Source organism: Musca vetustissima, unplaced genomic scaffold (assembly GCF_032173495.1).
Source record: "Musca vetustissima isolate MV318-11 ecotype Yass unplaced genomic scaffold, APGP_CSIRO_Mvet_v1 utg1381, whole genome shotgun sequence".
NCBI lineage: Eukaryota > Metazoa > Arthropoda > Insecta > Diptera > Muscidae > Musca > Musca vetustissima.
Window position 1 is genome coordinate 3,668 of NW_026878567.1, and position 19,817 is coordinate 23,484.

At 34.7% G+C, this 19,817-nt stretch overlaps 1 protein-coding gene across 1 annotated transcript; it reads right to left on the minus strand.

Annotated features, from left to right (window-relative positions):
- Positions 1 to 837: 837 nt before the first annotated feature.
- LOC133323305 (dnaJ protein homolog 1) lies at positions 838 to 4,507 on the minus strand. The gene is made up of 3 exons (XM_061532244.1): positions 4,236 to 4,507; positions 1,315 to 1,543; positions 838 to 1,213 (listed from the first exon to the last, which is right to left on the minus strand). Exons 1-3 carry the CDS (start codon positions 4,459 to 4,461, stop codon positions 838 to 840), a joined length of 831 nt encoding a protein of 276 aa, XP_061388228.1. The 5' UTR covers positions 4,462 to 4,507.
- Positions 4,508 to 19,817: the final 15,310 nt, after the last annotated feature.

Consider the following 19,817-nt stretch of genomic DNA (forward strand, 5'->3'; position numbering starts at 1 on the left):
CAACGATGGATGGATGGACGACGGATGGATAGATGGGTGATTCGTTTGCCCCGCTGCTTGTTTGGCTTAGTTAGATGATGGCCAATAGATAGATGTTGTTGTTGCTGTTGTACAGCTACTACTGCTGCTGCTGCTGATATATCGGCTAATATGGTAAATAGCCATTTATACACTAAATTAACAATTTGTGATTTGATGGTGTATAGATGTGTGAGTATGTATGTACGTGTGTGTGAAAGAGTTTGTATTTTTTCTGATTTTTTACCCCAGAAAAAACAGAAACTGTGAGAATTTTTCCACTTTTTCGAAAAATTGTATTTATTTGTGTTGTTGTTGTTTTTTTCTGTGATTGTATTTGTCACTCTGCATCTATCATTGAGCTTGCATTCATCACGCACACAGACACACAGACATATGCTGAATTAAATGAATGACGAGTGGAATGAATGGCCAACATGGCTATTAGACATTCGGTCGTCTATCTGTCATTCGTTCATTCAATCGGTTCGTAATTTTATTATTGATGGGAAATCGTGTCATTATATAACATTTGGCGACATATTCTATTAAAGGCTAATGACACAAAACAAATGCTAAGAGTGGTCGAAACAAAAAATTGGCGAACTCAAATCGCTGCTGATGATTGATTTGTGATCAAAGTGATATGGGGTGACGATATCACAATTGTTGCTGCATATGGTCGGAATGCCATAGTGGGTTAAGAATTTATATTTGGTGAGAATAAGATATCTTGTAAATGATACGAAGAGATTGTTTTTGTAACTAATTTTGGTCAGGCGAATGATTAATATCTTAATTTACAACATATAAAAAATCTCAAAATTTCCCACTCACCTGTTTCAATGTAAGGCGGGCTGTATATCTTAAATCGCTACCCTCACGCTTAAACATGGCATGTGGCTTATCACGTATAATGAACACAATATCCGATGGTATTTTACCCGGCGACTGATCACCCTCCTTTTGGAAAGTGACCTTCGTACCCGATTTCCATCCGGGTTTTATCGATATGCTAACATATTTATCCTCCTTTTTCGATGATCCATCGGGCTGTTGGACACGTCTTGAGATTTTCATTTTCTTTACACAGCCATGATAGATTTCCTCCAACGTAACATAGAGATCGTGTTCGACGGGTGGATCTTGTTGTTTCTCTTTTTTGAATGGTGTATGCACGTTGAATGAATGTGATCTGAAAGAGGGTCTTCACTGGATTATTTAAAGCAAACCACACAAGGAGTTGAGGGGTTTGGAAAGATTTGACATTCAATTGAAACAAAACGGCTCACTTACCTAAAAGCACCACCAAGCCCGTGACGAGAACCCAAACCACCGAAGGGTGATGAGAAGAAATCATGTTCTGTATCCAAATCGAAAACGTTCTTATCGAACAGGTTGTCACCCATATCAAAGAACGAGGCGAAGGGATTACTGGAACCGAAGAATTGTGCAAAGGTGGCCCGTGGATCACCATGGAACTGATATGTAAATGTATTATTCGAACTTGTGCCATTGCTTCTGCCTGTTAAGGGGGAAAAGAGGAAAAATAAAAAAAAACATAAATAAGTCATGCCAAAAAATATTTTTGGAAGGAAATCAAAAAAATATATTTTTAAAGGACCAAAAGGACCTGGATTTTTTTTAAAGACCAAAATAGGCGTGGATTTTTTAAAGAATGTTATTTCAAGGACCCATACAGGCGTGGATTTTTTAAAGAATGTTATTTCAAGGACCAACAAAGGCGTGGATTTTTTAAAGGGCCAACAAAGGCATGGATTTTTTAAAGAATATTTTTTCAGCGACCAAAATAGGCGTGGATTTTTTAAAGCATATTTTTTCAAGGACCAACAAAGGCGTGGATTTTTTAAAGGACCAACAAAGGCATGGATTTTTTAAAGAATATTTTTTCAGCGACCAAAATAGGCGTGGATTTTTTAAAGGACCAACAAAGGCATGGATTTTTTAAAGAATATTTTTTCAGCGACCAAAATAGGAGTGGATTTTTTAAAGCATATTTTTTCAAGGACCAACAAAGGCTTGGATTTTTTAAAGAATATTTTTTCAAGGGCCCATACAGGCGTGGATTTTTTAAAGAATATTTTTTCAAGGGCCCATACAGGCGTGGATTTTTTAAAGAATATTTTTTCAAGGGCCCATACAGGCGTGGATTTTTTAAAGAATATTTTTTCAAGGGCCCATACAAGCGTGGATTTTTTAAAGAATATTTTTTCAAGGGCCCATACAAGCGTGGATTTTTTAAAGAATATTTTTTCAAGGGCCCATACAGACGTGGATTTTTAAAAGAATACTTTTTCAAGGGCCCATACAGGCGTGGATTTTTTAAAGAATATTTTTTCAAGGGCCCATACAGGCGTGGATTTTTTAAAGAATATTTTTTCAAGGGCCCATACAGGCGTGGATTTTTTAAAGAATATTTTTTCAAGGGCCCATACAGGCGTGGATTTTTTAAAGAATATTTTTTCAAGGGCCCATACAGGCGTGGATTTTTTAAAGAATATTTTTTCAAGGGCCCATACAGGCGTGGATTTTTTAAAGAATATTTTTTCAAGGGCCCATACAGGCGTGGATTTTTTAAAGAATATTTTTTCAAGGGCCCATACAGGCGTGGATTTTTTAAAGAATATTTTTTCAAGGGCCCATACAGGCGTGGATTTTTTAAAGAATATTTTTTCAAGGGCCCATACAGGCGTGGATTTTTTAAAGAATATTTTTTCAAGGGCCCATACAGGCGTGGATTTTTTAAAGAATATTTTTTCAAAGGCCCATACAGGCGTGGATTTTTTAAAGAATATTTTTTCAAGGGCCCATACAGGCGTGGATTTTTTAAAGAATATTTTTTCAAGGGCCCATACAGGCGTGGATTTTTTAAAGAATATTTTTTCAAGGGCCCATACAGGCGTGGATTTTTTAAAGAATATTTTTTCAAGGGCCCATACAGGCGTGGATTTTTTAAAGAATATTTTTTCAAGGGCCCATACAGGCGTGGATTTTTTAAAGAATATTTTTTCAAGGGCCCATACAGGCGTGGATTTTTTAAAGAATATTTTTTCAAGGGCCCATACAGGCGTGGATTTTTTAAAGAATATTTTTTCAAGGGCCCATACAGGCGTGGATTTTTTAAAGAATATTTTTTCAAGGGCCCATACAGGCGTGGATTTTTTAAAGAATATTTTTTCAAGGGCCCATACAGGCGTGGATTTTTTAAAGAATATTTTTTCAAGGGCCCATACAGGCGTGGATTTTTTAAAGAATATTTTTTCAAGGGCCCATACAGGCGTGGATTTTTTAAAGAATATTTTTTCAAGGGCCCATACAGGCGTGGATTTTTTAAAGAATATTTTTTCAAGGGCCCATACAGGCGTGGATTTTTTAAAGAATATTTTTTCAAGGGCCCATACAGGCGTGGATTTTTTAAAGAAAATTTTTTCAAGGACCAACAAAGGCGTGGATTTTTTAAAGAATATTTTTTCAAGGGCCCATACAGGCGTGGAGTTTTTAAAGAATATTTTTTCAAGGGTCCATACAGGCGTGGATTTTTTAAAGAATATTTTTTCAAGGGCCCATACAGGCGTGGATTTTTTAAAGAATATTTTTTCAAGGGCCCATACAGGCGTGGATTTTTTAAAGAATATTTTTTCAAGGGCCCATACAGGCGTGGATTTTTTAAAGAATATTTTTTCAAGGGTCCATACAGGCGTGGATTTTTTAAAGAATATTTTTTCAAGGGCCCATACAGGCGTGGATTTTTTAAAGAATATTTTTTCAAGGGCCCATACAGGCGTGGATTTTTTAAAGAATATTTTTTCAAGGGCCCATACAGGCGTGGATTTTTTAAAGAAAATTTTTTCAAGGACCAACAAAGGCGTGGATTTTTTAAAGAATATTTTTTCAAGGACCAACAAAGGCGTGGATTTTTTAAAGAACATTTTTTCAAGGACCAACAAAGGCGTGGATTTTTTAAAGAACATTTTTTCAAGGACCAACAAAGGCGTGGATTTTTTAAAGAACATTTTTTCAAGGACCAACAAAGGCGTTGATTTTTTAAAGAATATTTTTTCAAGGGCCCATACAGGCGTTGATTTTTTAAAGAATATTTTTTTCAAGGGCCCATACAGACGTGGATTTTTTTTTTGTTTTTTTTTTTTGAAATGAGGAAATTTTTTTAAAATTTGTTTTAATGACCAACAACTTACCACCAGATTTGAGCCCATCTTCACCATATTTATCATAAACTTCACGTTTACTTTTATCCGATAGGACTTCATAGGCTTCGGCGACCTCTTTGAACTTTTCTTCTGCATTTGCTGCTTTATTTTTATCCGGATGATAGCGTAACGCTAATTTCCTGTAGGCTTTTTTGATTTCTTCGTCGGTGGCAGTTTTCGGTATGCCCAATATTTTGTAATAATCTTTGCCCATTTTGTGTTGGTGTATGTGTGTGTCTGTTGCTGTGTAGGTTTTTTTGGTGTGGTAACTTAATATGAATTTTTAAATGATGAATTCCAAATGGGTCTTTGCTTGATGTATTAATGAAATGTGAGTAATAAGTTTTCAAATTCCACAAATAATACTAAAAATTGTAACAAATAATTTGTTGTTGTTGGCTGTAAAGAAAAAACAAAAAATGTGTGGTGGAGAATTAGTCATTTGGGGGTGTTAACGAGGTTTCAAATTACTTACCACTTGTGGTGTGATTTTAATCCAAAAATGTCTTCTTCTTCTTCTTAAACTTTTGCAATTTGTTGTTGCTGTTTTGAATTTGTTGAATATTGAGATACAGTTTTCATCTTACGGCAAACATTGGACGGAACCGGAAATTATCACGCTGCTGATATTAGTAGAGAAACGGTGATAAACAAAACTGCAATAGAGAAAAATTCGCAAAAAAAATACGAAAAATATTAAAATTTAATTCTCTAAAAAAACACGATACAAAAATATTGACAAATTTATTTTGAAATGAAAAAATAAATAAATTTCAAAAATTCAATTTGTAAAACACTCAAAAAAAAAATAGGAATTTTTTATCAGATATAGTGAAACCTCCATATAATGTCCACTTTTTTTTTTTTTTTGCTCCACTGTATTATTTTTAAAATTTCCCCTGAAGCATGGGATATGAGCAAAATACGTCACAGCCGAATTACTCTCCAAATGATGCATAGGAGGAAATGTTAATTATAATATTCATATGCCAAATACTCGCATATCGTCTAGGCAAATTTCTATTGTCACAGCCGAAAGAGAAGAAGGCCATGGTATTCTTGTGCCTCGCCGGTGTCAGCGTCAGTATTGTTATTTGCCGATTAAGGACAACCCACGCAAAATGTTTTTGAATATTGTTTTGCTGTTGTTTTTTTTTTTTTTAATTTTCTTCTTCTATTAAACAACATTGAACAAATTGTTTTGAAATTAATTTTGAGATTTTTGTTTCGCTGACGCAGTGAATATTTTTATAATATTGAAAACAAATTTCAAATATTAAGGAATTTTTCAACAACATTTTTGAAGACATTTTAAAAAATATATTAATTCAAGCTGCATCATAGGAGTGGATTTTTTTTAAATACTATATATTTAAGAATTAACATAGGCGTGGATTTTTATACCCTTCACCACACTCTGACACAGGGTATTATGTCGTTGTGCATATGTTTGTAACAGGCAAAAGGAAACGAGATGGACACATGGTTCCATTTGAGAATAGGCATAGAATAACTTTCTGAGTCGATTTACGCCTGTCCGTCCATGTATTTTTGTGAATAAAGTACAGATCGCATTTACAATCCGATTAGGATGAAATTTGGCATAGGTCACATATTTGGCCCAAGGACGAACCCTATTGAAATTGGAAAAAATCGGTTCATATTTAGATATAGCTCCCATATATAATTTCGTCCGATTTAATGTAAATAGTGCACCAAATTTCCATATATATCTTTTGATTTGCACGAAATTTGGCACAACGTAATGAATTAGGTCTAGAATGATGTGTGTTAAGTTTCGAGAAAATCGGTTCAGATTTAGATATAGCTCCCATATATATCTTCGTCCGATTTAAGGTAAATGGTGTACCAAAGTCCCTAAATATCATTTGCTTTGCACGAAATTTGGCATAGCGATATGAATAAGGTCTACAATGATGTGTGTTAAGTTTCGTTAAAATCGGTTAAGATTTAGATATAGCTCCCATATATTTTTTCGTCCGATTTAAAGTAAATGGTGCACTAAAGTCCCTATATATCTTTCGATATGCGTGAAATTTTGCATGGTTTACTAAAATGAGTCTAGAATATCGTATGCCAAATTTAGAAATCGGTTCAGATTTAGATATAGCTCCCATACACATTTTCGTCCGATTTTATGTAAATGTTGTACCAAAGTCCCCATATATCTTTCGATTTGGCATAGGGTACTGACTTAGGTCCAGAATGATGTCTGCTAAGTTTTGAAAATCGGTTCAGATTTAGATATAGCTCCTATATATTATTTCTGCCGAGTTTTTGTAAATTGTGCACTAAAGACCCAAAGTTTGGCCGACGGGCACACAATTTTGTACAATGTACTGAAGTTACTATAATTGAATGTTTTATATTTGTTCGCTCATGTATTTACAGAAATTTTGTAGTTTTTCTGTACTTGTTGTTGTTCTGCATGTTCATGGCGATTTTCGTGCCTTTGAGATGGAAATCTGTCCCTACCATAGCTCGAGTGTTAAGTTTCAGAATAATCGGTTTAGATTTACATTTAAGTTCGTTCAATTTCATGTCAATGTTCCTTCGAAAAGGCGACGTCTGTTAGGATGCATATGTTGAATATACCCAAAGTGGTGAAGGGTATCATATAGTCGACCCAGTCCGACTTTACTACTTTCCTTACTTTCCTTTCCAGCGAAATCGTTTCCCGACCTATTCAAGAATGTTCTTTTATAACACCACATGGTGGGGTATAAAAAGTTCGACAAGACTGAACTTTTGTTTTTTTCTTCGTCAGATTTTCGATTCAACGATTTTTGTCATCAAAACAATATGTTAAAATGTTCAAGAACCATTTTTAGAGCTGCCTCAATTAGAGTGAAAAATGTGCTTCAATCATTTTTAATAAAGTTTAGCATTTCCATACTTAAACCAGTAATATATGGATGTAGTAGCCCACGTACCATATTTTAGTGCGCTATCACAAGCCAATTTTTTAATATAAATTTTCAAAGGCCATCACAAACCTCAATTTTTTAATAATATTTATCAAGGAAAACTTTTAATCAGAGATGGCCTGTCTGAAACAGTGACGTAAATGACATACATTTCCGACGTATAATACATACGTCAGAAACTTCGGAAACCTATGACGTTTTTGACGTTTACAACTTTTTGACAGTCGAAAACCTAAAAATTCGTCACACGGACCATCCCTGCTTTTAACAATATTAAAACTTCAATTAGTATTAATACCCCTCCCTCTACACCCATTTCCTAATGATTTTTAACCACCAATTGCCAATTGTTATTACATTTCCGATTGATTTTAACTTCTTATATTTTTTTATGATATCGGATACAACTTGCGTTTTTATTACCAATATTTTGATTTCAAGCTGTTACAACAACAATACAATAGTTGTTATTCCCTTTTTTATTCATTGTTTTCATCCGTATGTCTTACAATCCTTTCCGTTATTGTCCTCCACATTCACATTGTCTTATGGTTAACTGATATCACTCTCTCCCCCTCATATTATTTCCATTAAATTGTAAATCTTTTATAACTCCTTTTTACAATTGCCACATAAAAAAGCATAACCATTTTTTTACGATAGTAATAAAATATTGAACTACCACAGTAAAAGATAACATTACAAAAGATACAAATACACACTCAAAGTGACAAAATATACAGTCAGGAGAGACTTTTCAAAGAATGGTTTAATTGAGTGGGTGGTTGGATGAAAGGATGATGGTTGCTTCGTTAGCTATGTGATGTCGAACATCACGCGACACATAAAATAATTTATTCCCGTAAATATAATAAATACAACAACGGCCACCTCTGATTTTATATTATTTCCTTTATAGCATAAATTGATTGTTTTTAAAAATGTATAATTATTTTATGTTTTTATCTCGGTGACAGATACGGGGGTGGATCAATAATTGCAGGAATTTTTGAAATTTCCTGATTTTCACATCAAACATGAACATACAATAGAGAATATGTGAAAATTTGAAACTGATCCATTAATAGTTTTTGAAACGTAAACAGTGTTTAGAGACGAAGCGCTCTACAAGAGAGAAAATTTCAACACATTTTTGAAATAGCTACTAGTTCGAACTAAATAAACAAAAACGAGTTAAATCACCCCTTATTTCGACTTTCCGCCATATAGTGAACATTCAAAATACATAAAATCGAATGGGCATTTTATATGGCGGCTATGTCATGGTAAATTTTAAACTCAATAAACTATTGGGAGTATCATCATATATGAGCCCTACCCCCAAACTTAAGTCAATATTGATATTGGCCAAAACCATTCAAAATACTGAAGTATGGAAGATGCAGTAAAATTGGGACAACCCTAAGAAGTATGAATTATATGAAACCAAATACCTTTATGGGACATTTTCTAGCAAATCTCAAAATAAAACCAATAAGGAAAGTTGTAAGGTCGGACTGGGCCGACTATATACTCTACACCACTTTGGGTATATTCTACATATGTATCCGAAAAGACGTCGCCTTTTTGAACGAATTTTGACATAAAATTGAAAGAACTTAAAGATGTGATTTTTATGTCTTTCTGGAACCTATGTTAAATTTCATTTCATTTGGACAATTTTAGAGTCGTTTGCGCACAGTGGGACAGATTTGTGTAAATCGATTTAAAGCAAACTTGACACACGCTATTCGGTATGCTGCACTGTTTAAAATTTAATCTCAATCAGACACCTATTGATTATTTGGTGTACAATTAACATAAATAAGTCGAAATTATATATGGATGCTACAATATAAATATATCTGAACCGATTTGAAGCAAACGTGCCAGAGATCAATTTATATTAATTTCAGTACGTTGTGTCAATCGGCCTAGCTGTGGATCTTTAGTGCACAATTTACTTAAAATCAGACGATAATATTTATAGGAGGTGTACACATCATTCTAGACTTAATTCAATACGCTATTCCAAAATTCGTGCAAATCGAATGATTTTCAAAGATTTTTGTGCACCATTTACCTAAAATCGGACGAAACTATGTATGGAAGCTATATCTAAATCTGAACCGATTTTCGCGAAATTTAGCACACGTTATTCTAGACTTTATTCAATACGCTATGCCAAAATTCGTGCAAATCAAATTATTTTCAGAGACTTTGGTCCACCATTTACCTAAAATCGGGCGAAATTATTCATGAGAGCTATATCTAAATCTGAACCGATTTTCACGAAACTTAGCACACATCATTCTAGACCTAATTCAGTAGGCTATACTAAATTTCGTACAAATCGAAAGATATATAGTAACTTTGGTACACCATTTACCTAAAATCGGGCGAAACTATATATGGGAGCTATATCTAAATCTGAACCGATTTTCACGAAACTTAGCACACATCATTCTAGACCTAATTCAGCAGGCTATACCAAATTTCGTGCAAATCGAAAGATATATAAGGACTTTGGTACACCATTTACATAAAATCGGACGAAAATATATATGGGAGCTATATCTAAATCTGAACCGATTTTTCCCAATTTCAATAAGTGACCTATGCCAAATTTCATCCAATTCGGATTATAAATGCGACCTGTACTTTGTTTACAATTTGGACAAACAGACAGACGGACGGACGGAGGGACACGCATAAATCGACTTAAAAAGTGATTCTATGCATATTCGCAAAAGGAAACAGGTGTCTATCTAGTTTCCTTTTGCCTCTTACAAACATATGCACAAATACATAATACTCTGTACCACAGTGTGGTGAAGGGTATAACCAGTAGGGAAAGTTCAAAAGTCGGACGGGCCGACTATATGATACCCTTCACCAATTTGGGTCTATACAAGAGATGTTAATATATAATATCCTGTAGATAGAGCTAACATAGGGTCTTTGGAGGACCATTGAGAGGTAATCAGGCGAAATGTGCCATCTACATAGATATTTGAACCAAATGAAAAACCCCATACACCTACAATTCTGATATCGATGAAAAGTTGCATGCCAAATTTCGTGTAAATCGAACAAACATAGGCTCTTCGGTGCATCATTTACATAAAATCGGACGAAAATATATATAATACCTATATCTAAACCTGAACCGATTTCAACAAACCTTATCACACATCATTTTTTTCTCATTTGCATTGAATATGCAAAATTCTGCCTCAATCGGACAAATTTTGGGAGTTTAGTGTATCATTCACATAAAATTGGACGAAACTATATGTGGGAGCTATAACTAAATCTGAACCGATTTTAACAAAACCTCGCATACATCAATCAGCACATAATTCAGTACTCTGTGCAAAATTTTGTCTCAATCGGACTATAATTGGGAGTTTGATGCACCATTTACATAAAATCGGACGAAACTATATATGGGAGCTATATCGAAATCTGAACCGATTTTAACAAAACTTCGCATAGATCAATCAGGACATAATTCAGTACTCTGTTCAAAATTTTGTCTCAATCGGACTATAATTGGGAGTTTGATGCACCATTTACATAAAATCGGACGAAACTATATATGGGAGCTATATCGAAATCTGAACCGATTTTAACAAAACTTCGCATAGATCAATTAGGACATAATTCAGTACTCTGTTCAAAATTTTGTCTCAATCGGACTATAATTGGGAGTTTGATGCACCATTTACATAAAATCGGACGAAACTATATATGGGAGCTATATCGAAATCTGAACCGATTGTCTCCAATTTCAATAGGGTTCGTCCTTGGGGCAAATAAATGAACTGTGCCAAATTTCATCCAATTCGGATCATAAATCGACTCAGAAAGTGATTCTATGCATATTCTCAAAAGATACCATGGGTCTATCTCGATTCCTTTTGCCTGTTACACACATATGTACAAAGACATAATACCCTGTACCTGTACAGTGTGGTGAAGGATATAAAAAATTAAGCGTCATCAAATTAATGGTGGATATGCATTAAAAAAATACAGAAAGGGATAGGGCCGTATAAAGATCCCATCCCTTTTTGCGTTTTTACTAAAAACATTTTTGCAATGAAGTTCTGAACCCACCAAGAAGCCAGAATGCTAGTCGAATAGAAAATTAGGCCAGAACCATCAATATGGGGCCAAATCTTGGACATATATCGAAAATTTCATGGAAAAAGAGCTTTTTACTGTACAAGAATTTAAAATGCCAAATTACAGGTACTTCGATAAGAAACAAATTGGATAAAACCTTCAAAATCCCCAAATGGGCTACCTGTCCATGTTTATATTGTACACCAAGTACTGGTAGCATTTATGATCCGAATTGGATCAAATTTGTATTTAAGTTCGTTCCATTTCATGTCAATGGTCCCTTAAAAATGCGCCGTCTATTAGGATGCATCTTTTGAATATACCCAAAGTGATAAAGGGTAACATATAGTCGGTCCCCTGATGGAGTGTATTTGTCATTCCGTTTGTAACACATCGAAATATTCGACGGATACATCATAAAGTAGAAAAAAGTCTATGTTGATTTATAGTTGAAATCACGATAGAGATTGCAATATTTGAGATAGAATTTTGAAAATTTGCACAGACGTTGGTATTACTCTTAGGATGGTTGGTATTGCAAATAGGGGTATATCGGTCCAAGTTTCGCTATTATGGGGATTTTTGGCACTATTTTCTACCGAATTGGCTGTAATTTGCTACGTTGGTTCTCTTTTGGGTATCAAATCTTCGTACCGAAAATTATTGTTAATTGTCCATTTTTAGGCTGCAACCCAGGAAAGAAATCATTTACATTAACATGATGTGGTGCAGTACTTACAATTCGAATACGAAACATTTTAAATAGTTCGAACTGTATACACAAATTGGTACTGTACACATTTTTAAGCTCTTCTCTATATTGACAATCGAATAACTTCACCAAAACTTTTAATATTTAGAATTATGTGTCGTTCATTATCAGGTCTTGACATATGCAATCGCAAAAGGGTATATGTTCTATATGTCTATTAAATATAAGCACCAAAGCATTTTGTTTCCTGTGGGCAACATTTCCTGTGGTTAAACTTACACACGAATCTTATTGTACTCCTGATATAAATAATTCCAATTTTATGAAAGCCGAATTATGTTTTGAATTACCCACATCATCAGAAGTTGCATTAGACCGCAACATATCAGTCAACGTTCTAGGACCGACTATCTTAGGGGAATTTATTCAAACAATTCGTAGGTATGATGAATTCCTCGTAGGTATGATGAATTCCTCCTGTTTAAATTATTTTTTTCCCGTGAGTTTGGAAATTCACATTTCTCATTTTTCTCACAAAAGTCTTGGTATATTTGATGCGCTAGATAGTCACCCCTGATCACAAAAACAGTCATTTTTATACCCTGCACCACACTGTTGTACAGGGTATTATGTCTTTGTGCATATGTTTGTAACAGGCCAAAATAAACAAGATAGACACATGGTTCCTGTTGAGAATATGTATGGAATCACTTTCTAAGTCGATTTATGCATGTCCGTCCGTCCGTCTGTCTGTGGATGTTAAATTGTAAACAAAGTACAGGTCCCATTTATAATCCGATTTGGCTGAAATTTGGTACTTCTCATTTATTTGACATAAGGATGAACCCTATTGAAATTGGGAAAAATCGGTTCAGATTTAGATATAGCTCCCCTATATATTTTTGTCCGATTTTTGGTAAATGGTGCACCAAAGTCCCTGAAAATCTTTCGATTTGCACGAATTTTGGAATAACGTACTGGATTATGTTCAGAATGATGTGTGCAAAGTTTCGTAAAAATCGGTTCAGATTTAGATATAGCTCCCATATATAGTTTCGCCCGATTTTTGGTAAATGGTGCACCAAAGTCCCTGAAAATCTTTCGATTTGTACAAGTTTTGGTATAGCGTACTGAATTAATTCTAGAAAGACGTGTGATACGTTTTGTGAAAATCGGTTCAGATTTAGATATAGCTCCAATATATATTTTCGTCCTATTTAATGTAAATGGTCCACCAAAGCACCTAAATATCTTTCAATTTGCACTAGAATGATGTGTGTCAAGTTTCCTGAAAATCGGTTCAGATGTAGATATAGCCCCCTATATATTTTCGTCCGATTTAATGTAAATGGTGCACCAAAGTCCCCATATATTTTTCGATTTGCACGAAATTTGGCACAGCGTAATGTATTAGGTATAGAATGATGTGTGTTAAGTTTCCTGAAAATCGGTTCTGATTTAGATATAGCTCCCATATATATTTTCGTACGATTTAATGTAAATGGTCCACCAAAGCCCCTATATATCTTTCGATTTGCACAAATTTTGGCATAACGTACTGAATTGAGTCTAGAATGATGTCTGCCAAGTTTCGTGAAAATAGGTCAAGATTTAGATATAGCCCCCATATATAGTTTCGTCCGATTTCATGTAAATGGTGCACCAAAGTCCCTATATATCCTTCGATTTGCACGAAATTTGGTATAACGTACTTAATTGAGCCTTGAATGATGTCTGACAAGTTTCGTGAAAATCGGTCCAGATTTAGATATAGCTCCCTTTTATTATAGATTGATTTTAAGTAATTGACGTACTAAGGAATCAAAAGGGACAAAACGTTCTGAAATTAGTATAACCTAACCTGTGACAAGTTTGTTTGACATCGCTCAATATTTGGATAGAGCTTCCATATATATTTTCGCCCGATTTCAAATAAATTGGGCATCAAACTCCTCATGTTAGTCAGATTGACATCAAATTTTGCACAACTTACAAAATTGAGCATAGAATTAGTTGCGTTTTCTAGAAGTGCAGACATAGCCCAACGGATGACCTATTTATATTTGTTTGAAGTCGATTGACATACTTTATTGATAGATCTAGGTAGCTTCACATTTAGATAAATATCACATATTTTATTTCATTCAAGTTCATGCTAATAGTCCTGTTTAATATACCCATAGTGGTGAAGGGTATCATATAGTCGGTCCCGTCCGACTTTACTACTTTCCTTACTGGTTCTTTTTTTTTTTTTTTTTTGAGTTCCACAGTTGGTCCGAGTCTACTGGACCATAGGCTTGGTCTTCTCGCCGTTTACTACCAGTCCCATTTTAGCAGACTACTTCTCAATTCGTTCAAAGGTGGCTGTTACTGCTCGCAATGTTTGACCCATAATGTCGATATCATCGGCGTAGGCGAGTAACATATGCTGTTTGGTGTACAGACAGACATTTCTGTTCACATTTGCATCTCGCATGACCATTTCCAGCATGATGTTTAACAGGTCACACGGAAAACTGCCACCTTGTCCGAATCCTCGTTCAATATTGAAGGGCTCCGAGGGGTTATTTCCGACTTTAAGGGGTGAACTTGTGGCAATCATATATTCGGGCTCCACAACCACTGTAGTTTAAAATTCTGCAAAGCTAAATTCCGAGCCTAGAAACATTTTGCGATGCATTATTTTGTTTGGTAGTGGTAATATTAAATCATAAATGTAGACAATTTTTATACCCTTCACCACACTGTGGTACAGGGTATTATGTTTTTGTGCATATGTTTGTAACAGGCAAAAATAATCGAGATAGACCCATGGTTCCTTTTGAGAATATGCATAGAATCACTTTCTGAATCGATTTATGCATGTCCGTCCGTCCGTCCGTCTGTCCGTCTGTCCATGTTAAATTGCAAAGTACAGGTCGCATTTATGATCCGATTTGGATGAAATTTGGCACAGCTCATTTGTTTGGCCCAAGGACGAACCCTATTGAAATTGGGAAAAATCGGTTCAGATTTAGATATAGCTCCCATATATATTTTTGCCCGATTTACGGACTTTAGACCCTGAAAATCTTTCGATTTGCACGAAATTTGGCATAGCGTACTGAATTGAGCCACGAAAGATGTGTGCCAAGTTTCGTGAAAATCGATTCAGATTTATATATAGCTCCCATATATAGTTTCGCCCGATTTACGGACTTTAGACCCTGAAAATCTTTCGATTTACACGAAATTTGGCATAGCGTACTGAATTGAGCCACGAAAGATGTGTGCCAAGTTTCGTGAAAATCGGTTCAGATTTAGATATAGCTCCCATATATAGTTTCGGCCGATTTTTGGTAAATGGCGTACCAAAGTCCCTATATATCTTTCGATTTGCACGAAATTTGGCATAGCGCACTGAATTAAGTCTAGAATGATGTGTGCAAAGTTTCGGTCAGATTTAGATATAGCTCCCGTATTCATCTTCCTCCGATTTAAGGTAAATGGTGTACCAAAGTCCTTATATATCTTTCGATTTGCATGAAATTTTGCATAACGTACTGAATTGAGGCTAGAATGATGTCTGCCCAGTTTCGCGAAAATCGGTCCAGATTTAGATATAGCTCCCATATATAGTTTCGTCCGATTTCATGTTAATGGTGCCCCAAAGTCCCTATATATATTTCGATTTGCAGGAAATTTGGCATAACGTATTGAATTGAGCCTAGAATGATGTCTGCCCAGTTTCGAGAAAATCGGCTCAGATTCAGATATAGTTTCGTCCGATTTCATGTAAATGGTGCACCAAAGTCCCTATATATCCTTCGATATATTTGGATAGAGCTTCCATATATATTTTCGCCCGATTTTAAGTAAATTGGACATCAAACTCTTCATGCTAGTCAGGTTGACATCAAATTTTGCACAACGTACAAAATTGAGCATAGAATTACGTAGTTGCGTTTTCTAGAAGTACAGACATAGCCCAACAGATAACCTATTTATATTTGATTGAAGTCGATTTATATAACTTATGGATATATAGGTAGATTCACATTTAGATAAATATCACATATTTTATTTCATCCAATTTCATGTTAATAGTCCTGTTTAATATATCCATAGTGGTGAAGGGTATCATATAGTCGGCCCCGTCCGACTTTACTACTTTCCTTACTGGTTCAATTTTAGTATATCTCACATTTCCATCCTTCTACCTCAATTGAATTGAGGTCAATAACGTCTTCACGGGCCATATAGAATGACAATTTTCTTATTTTTCACACAAAAGTCTTCATCGTGCTAATTCGATGGTCAGTTCCCCTTTATCATGTTAAATTTTTTGATTCGCACAAATTGCATGTAACTTGCAGGTAATATTTGGTATTCACTTTACGGGCCATCACATTTGCCTGTAGGACCTTCCACTGGATCACTAGGCATTGTTTTCTACAACATAATCATAAACTAGATCTAGATCGTCACGATCTAGTTTAAAAAAATCAAAGGCGAACCTAAAACCATACAAATCAAAATATAGCAGCGTCAGTACCATATCAGCACACAAAATTCAAAAATTACCATATTTTTTGAACACACCTCGTAAATATCTTAAAAGATATATACTTTGTAAGGTCTCCTATTAGTATCGCTCATTGGCTAACCAAATGAATATACCCTCGATTTTATTGTGGACGGTATGAAATTTAAAATTAACCAGGGTCAGTTTGTACAGGTTTTCTGCGAATGGAAAAAATCAAAACATTGCCACACCACATCACGGCTTTTCAATACGATGACGAAACTTGTGGTGCTCTCTACCCCTCTTCAACCATTCGTATTGATAATGATGACGACAGCCACATGTACGAGTATGTATGACATTGCAGTATGAAGTACACGTGAGTATGTAAGCATGTGTTTTAGCCACAGCGAACGACCAAAAATGGAATCTTTATTTAATTAAGTAGCAGTGATCTCATTAAATGATAAAGCAAATGCAACAACAACAACGACGTCAACGACGAAAGCGAATGCGAAAATACGCACACACACACACTCATTTAAGTTTTATTTATTAAAGACTTGAATGCCACAGACCCTTTGTGGCTTTGTTGCTGTTGTTATTGTTGCAGTTTCTTCGTTTCTGCTTTTTGTTGGTACTACTATTGTAATCAGTTCCAGCCAATTCATTTCCATTTGGCTGGCTAGTCATCTGTTCTGTTCAGAGGTAAACTTCGTTTCATTTTTTGGAATCTCCTACCGATTATCGCATGCAAAAAGGATGCCCTGCCACCAAATGACAAAAAAGAAGTTGAAAAATTTAATTAAAAATATTCAGTAATTTGTAATTTGCAATTTTAATGAATTCATATCGCACACACGCCCTCCATATTTGTTAGCATCGATGTTGTTGTTGTAGTTGCTGCAGTTTACAGTTTCGTGTTAAGCATTCGGAAAATTAATATGACAAGATTGTAATCTTAACTAATTTGTAATTGTTTAAGTAAATGACTTAATGTGCAGGGGGAATTGTATTGTATTTGCATATCGATTGCTGAGAGAAAAGGGAAGACATCTGCTATAAGAGATTTAAGGGCGGTAGCAGAAAAAAGACAGATTTGTTATTTTATTCTTTCTATTGGAAAACAATAAGTGTCCCATAAAGGAATTAATAGTTAATGATATTCTGTAGATGGAAAATGGAAATGTATTGGTCTACTATTGGAAATTAGAAAAGTCGGACTAAGAGATGTCACGCCTAAGAGATGTAACCTTTTCGAAGGAACATTGACATGAAATGGAACGGAATTTAATACATATATTTAATTTAATATATGATCAATCGGAACATATGCTGCGTACAATGGGACAAATTTATCTAAATCGTTCAAAATTTAATCTCATTCAGACACCCGTTCGAAATATATATATGGAAGCTATATCTAAATCTAAACCGATTTTCACGAAACTTAGCACACATCATTCCAGACACAATTCAGTACTCTATGCCAAGTTTCGTGAAAATCGATAGTAATATAGGGGCTTTAATATATATATATATATATAGAGGAGCACCTTTTGAACGGGGGCACCTTTGAACAGCGCTCATAAAATATTGGTTTACATTTTTTACGACCCGCTACCACATTTTTGTATATGGCAATCTTGTTCTTTATATGCGTAAACCACATTGGCTAGCTTTTTCAGTTGTCGACAGTTCGCAGTGTAATTGTAAACCTTTATCCTTTTGGTTGTAATGGCGCAGGAAGAATTCTGTGAAAGTTTTCTTTCGATAAACAAATTTTTTGCATTCCAATAATCATTTCAAACATAACTAATGTAATTTCTTTCATATATATTTATTACCAAAAAAGTTATTATACATTTCCGTAAAATGCCACGGGTGGGGCACCTTTGAACATGCCCATAAAAGTCGGGTAAAACGCGGTGCCCCCCTGGGGGGCAGTTTGGAGCACTTTGACTTCCTCCCTTAAAAGAGCAATAAAATATTTATATCAAGCTTAAAGTATGTCATATGTATATTCATTGTAAAGGTTACATATGTACCTTTTAGTTAAAATTTATAAGAAACCAAAAATTATAAAATAAAAAATTTTATAATGTTTGAAAGAAAAAAGTGTTCAAAGGTGTCCCCCTCTCCCCTATATATATATAGAACGAAAATATATATGGGAACTATATCTAAATCTCAGCAGACATCATTCAAGCCTCAATTCAGTACGATATGCCAAATTTCGTGCAAATCGAATGCACCATTCACATTAATTCGAAAATATATATATCACGAAACATAGCACATTTACATAGGACGAAAATATATATGGGAGCTATATCTAAATTTGAACCAATTTTCACGAATCTTAGCACACATCATTTCAGAGTCAATTAAGAACGCTATGCCAAATTTCGTGCAAATCGAATGAAATATAGGGACTTTGATGATCTATTAACATAAAATAGGACGAAAATCTATATGGGAGCTATATCAACATTTGAACCCACATCATTCTAGGCTCAATTCAGTACGATGTGAGAAATTTCGTGCATAAGAAATCCATTAGGCAGGTTGTCGAATCGGAGAAATGATCGTAGTTGACCGGCATATTAGCAGTCGTATATTGTGAAAATCAACTACTAGATTCTTTTGCAAATAGAGAACAGGACTTCTATGAGAGAGACATTATGAAGTTACCTTTAAAATGGCAACAAATCATTTAACAAAACGGTGCACATTTCACCCAAATCTGACATTCCGAAGTATGTTAAATAAAGTCCTATAGTTCATATAAAAATAATGGATTTATTTTTCCCCAACCTTTATGTGGACTTTGGTGCACCATTTACATAAAATCGGACGAAACTATATACGGGAGCTTTATTTAAATCTAAACCGAGTTTTCCCAATTTCAATAGGGTTCGTCCTTGGGCCAAATAAATGAGCTGTACCCAATTTCATCCCATTCGGGTCATAAATGCAACCTGTACTTTGTTTAAAATTTAACATATACAACGGACATGCATAAATCGACTCAAAAAAAATGATTCCATGCCTATTCTCAAAGGAATCGTGTGTATATCTCGTTTCTTTTTGCCTGTTACAAACATATGCACAAAGACATAATATCCTGTACCACAGTGTTGTGAAGGATATAAAAACCAGAAAGACCAAAGACTTCGGGTGAAGAATGTGGCTTAAACCTTAAAAAAAGTAAGAAATTTTCTATGGACATGTCTTTCAAATCTGAATAATATAGAATGTCAAATTACAGCCAC

Coding starts and splice junctions, on each gene's coding strand:
- LOC133323305 (XM_061532244.1), bottom strand. CDS start 4,461: ATGGGCAAAGATTATTACAAAATATTGGGCATACCGAAAACTGCCACC. Junction 1,544..4,235: donor AGATGGGCTCAAATCTGGTG/GTAAGTTGTTGG, acceptor CCCCCTTAACAG/GCAGAAGCAATGGCACAAGT. Junction 1,214..1,314: donor GGGCTTGGTGGTGCTTTTAG/GTAAGTGAGCCG, acceptor ACCCTCTTTCAG/ATCACATTCATTCAACGTGC.